This window comes from Euphorbia lathyris, chromosome 1 (genome assembly GCF_963576675.1).
Source record: "Euphorbia lathyris chromosome 1, ddEupLath1.1, whole genome shotgun sequence".
NCBI classification, from domain to species: Eukaryota; Viridiplantae; Streptophyta; class Magnoliopsida; order Malpighiales; family Euphorbiaceae; genus Euphorbia; species Euphorbia lathyris.
In genome coordinates, this window is record NC_088910.1 from 111478981 (window position 1) to 111483126 (window position 4146).

At 34.8% G+C, this 4146-nt stretch overlaps 1 protein-coding gene across 1 annotated transcript; it reads right to left on the bottom strand.

The window, feature by feature from the left end:
- Window positions 1–301: 301 nt before the first annotated feature.
- Window positions 302–3907, bottom strand: LOC136210629 (AT-hook motif nuclear-localized protein 1). The gene is made up of 5 exons (XM_066001978.1): window positions 3042–3907; window positions 1533–1600; window positions 1313–1444; window positions 914–1075; window positions 302–806 (listed from the first exon to the last, which is right to left on the bottom strand). Exons 1-5 carry the CDS (start codon window positions 3403–3405, stop codon window positions 579–581), a joined length of 954 nt encoding a protein of 317 aa, XP_065858050.1. The 5' UTR covers window positions 3406–3907; the 3' UTR covers window positions 302–578.
- Window positions 3908–4146: the final 239 nt, after the last annotated feature.

The window sequence follows — 4146 nt, forward strand, 5'->3', positions numbered from 1 at the left end:
GATTAAATAGGTATATTTATAAGAATTCATCTTCTATTATTGCTATTAAAAAGTCTTGAAATTTTATTTCTTTTCATTATTGCTATTAAATAATTATATTAATTCATTATTAAATGTTTATAATTATTAATTATTAAATCTTCTCTAATTGCCAAGAAAATAAGTATTTTATTATTATTATTATTTATTTTATATATATATATATATCTTTTGTTTCAGTTTATTTAGATATGTAATGGAAATAATTTAAGATAAGAAAGACAAATTCCTTGAAATAATTAGAACTTAAAAGATCCCTAGAGAAGGAAATTGGAAAAATAGATCAAATGAAATGTTAGAAACAACATAAAAATTTCAGACAAATCCACAACTCCGAATAAGAAATGCAACTCTAACATCAAATATTCTACATGACACAAACAACACCATCATCCTACCTAAATCACCTAAACTAAACCTCTCTACCCACAACAACAATAGTAAACATGCCAGAAGTACACAGGTTTTACAGACAACATATGAAGCTGAGATTCTAACACCGGAATCCGCGAACCATCTTTAACTCGTCAAATACGCCTTCAACTTGCTGGTAGAGATACGTTTATGTCCGTTGCCTTATTTCGATTTTCCGACGGTAAGGAAGACCAACTATCCCCGCGAAATGAGGCAGGCGAAAGGTTGGACTTTGGTTCAGCAGTAGATATAGGAACTGCAGCAGTTGGTGCCATAATTGTTATAGACTCCGGTTTTTGCTTCTTCGGTTTCTGCTCATGCTGGTTTCCGGACAGAAAACTGCCTACTACAACCTGGTCAATTTCAGCACAATGGAAACCGAAAACATATCAGAATCCGTGTTTTCCTGTATCCGAAATTGACATATCATAACGAAAACAAACAAAATCAAACAGCCTACCTGGACAGGACTCGCGGCTACTAATAGACCTGCAACTCCACCACCTACAACGCGTCCATCCGGACTAGCTAATGAGACACTCATTCCACCTGATCTGCTCCTTGTTCCTCCACTTTCCGTGGGCATAAATGAACCGGATAACGAGAGAATCTCAAAGCGACCCTGGACAAATTTCAAAGGAAAGATATTAGATTTTCATCAAAAATGATGACAAATCAGGAATTAACAGTCAGATAAATTAACCAACAATAACAAAGTTTTGCCATTGCATCAACTAGGAAAATCAATATATGAACACACCGAAGATACTATTTCTAAAAAGTTATTCAAGCAAATTTGCATCAAGATGTTTTGCCACAATTACAAGGAATAAATGTAAATTTGTAAATGATGATTCACCTCGTATGTCAGTGTCCCTCCGGATGAATCAGGCTGACGAAGTGTGACACTTGAGATCACCCCGTTTGCAGAGAGGATGCATATGGCTCGAGGGCCTTGTTGGGAAAATGATATGATCTTCATTGTGACATCCTAGTAAATCAAAAAATATCCTTTACAAAAAGCAAACAGAGAAAGTCTTGAAACAAATAAAACAGAGACGAATTTCAACAACATCTACCTCGCCCGCATTAACATTGATGATATGCGGAGTAAAATTAGCACCAACCGAGCAAGCAACCCATTCACCTACAGCGATGAATTTCAACAACATCAATGATCAATAATGAAGGTTCTCACTTAAAACTAAGAATTTTAGCTAATATGATAAAGTAAACAGGAATTCTAAGGAGAAACTTCATAATACCATGGCATTACAAGAATATTTTCAGCTGATCAGTCCCAGATATAAGTGTCAGAGATTAATATAAGATATATGATTGAGTCTTAACTATCAGTTCGAGCTTTTAGTTCAATCGGTTCCATGACATGGTATCAGAGCTGGTCTAACCAAGTGGTCAAGGGTTCGTTTCCTGATAGCCCCATTTCATTTGAGCTGATAGTTATGAACCAATCATATATCTTGTATTAATCTCTGACAATAAGCATCATTGTTTACCAACTAATCCCTAATTGAAAACTAATCCTCAATGTTACAAAAATATCCCAGTAGTCACTTAAAGCCCACTAACACTTTCTGGATTACACAGACGGTGTGATTTGGCCGTTTATAAACAAAAGTCTAAATCACCCTAAAAGTACCTCAAAGTACCTCATCAAAGTGTCTCACATATATAAGGGAGTGGTATAGTTCCCTGATTATGTCAACAACTTGCCTAAAGGTATGATTTTTATTTAACAAATCCAAAACCCATAAAAACAAAGAAGTCAAGCGGGTGTTCTGTTGTTACTTTAAGCCCTTGAATTGTTTCATAAATCTTGACCTAACAAAATACAAGACATAAAGTCAAACAAATTATGCTATAATGATTTTAATAATAACCCAGATAATCAATTTATATGCACTTAACCTAAGTGATCATAGGAGAGGGAAGTTTTTGAGTTTTACACACAAACTAGGTGGATATTAAATAGGTTGTTTTGTTTCCCCACTCCCAAATTGAAAACTAGTAAAAGAAAGAAGCTATAAGTTAGCCTCAGAAAAAGGGACCAAAAAATGACAAGTCAATACCGTAATTCCAGACCCACTTGGCAGAAAAGAACCACACTTCATATAAGACACAAGAATGTCAAGGCCAACAACACAAATGTTAAAAGAGAGAGATTACATGTCAAGATATCATTGAAAACATAGCAGATCAGATCAGATCAGATGAGGCAGCCCCAATTGATGACAGCTGAGGCTGATTCTATTAGCCATGACTCGGCAAAACTTTAAGTAGCTTCTACAAAATTCTCTTCCCCCAAAATGGGAACAGAAAGGCCAAAATGACACATTATAACACCAAGATTCTCTTCTTCCCTCCCGTACCTACTTTCATACCTCACTAACTATCTTTCCCCCACGACTAGACACAGATCTCAAGCGATTCAACCATCATATCAAAGGTCCCACTTCCATAAAACCCCCAAATTGAAAACAAATAGCATAGAAACACCAAAAGAAAAGAACCCATCTTTACCAATGAACAAGCACAAAAAAGCTCAAAAGGGTATATTTTATTTTTACCTATATTCTCCATCTCGAACTTGGGCTTGCTCACCGTCTTTATTTTGGGTCTTTTCTCGGTAGAGAAATCGATTACCGGAGGAGGTGCCGGAGCTGCTGAAGATATCGGCTTCGGGGATAGAGCCATGGTAACAGAGCCATCTGGGCCATACTTTCTTGGCCTTCCTCGTTTCTTCTTCCCAGACACCGTCACCACCGCCGTGTGTGGCGGAGCAGACCCCGCAGATTGCGGTGGAGGAAGTGGCGCGGTGGAATTAGGGTTGTCGGAGGACCTAGGAGCGATTTGATAGTCCGATGGTGCATCGGATCCCACCACTGTAACCCCACCTCCACTACTAGTACTAACAGTCTCTCTTGTTTCCATTCTTAAACCCTTTTGATTTTATTTTCAAGATTTTACCAAAATCCCATTTTGATTTTCAGCTCAAATCAACTAAAATCAAACAAAGTTCAGTTCTTTTTAAAAAAAAATCCAAGAACTAATACTGTAACTAAAACAAGCTTAAAATTTTAAAACCCAGAACAAGAAATGACAGAAAAAAAATGATTTAGATTTTGAAAAGCAAAGAGAAGAGTTTTACAGTGAGATTTAATCTGCAAAATCTTTAAGTTATTAGCTTAATTTTTGAGATTAGGGAGCTGAAGCTAAGCTAAGCTAAGGTAAGCATAAACAGAGCTTAACTGTGTTGTTTTCAGAAAATGAAAATAAAAATAAAAATAATTTTAATTTTAATTTTTGAAGAAGGAAGAAAGATTGAGAAGAGAAAGAAAGAATTTATGGTGAGGAGTGAATTTTTAATTTTATGAAATTGTGGGTTTGAATTGGAAAAGAAAATGATTTTGAGATAATAAAGAAAGTTTTGTTTTGTTTTTTCTTTGTTGTTGAGCTAATTTAGGTTCTTTAACTTTTGTAAGTCTGTCTGAAATGGGATTAAAAAATTAGGGAAATAATGATAAAATATAAAATAAAATATAGAATAATTAAAAGCAGAGTTTGATGAATATGTTTGTAATGATTTCATAAATATTTTAATTATTTTAAAGAAATAAATAAAAGATATTTTTATGTTTTGGTAAGGACTAGTGAAAACTTTATATTAAAAAA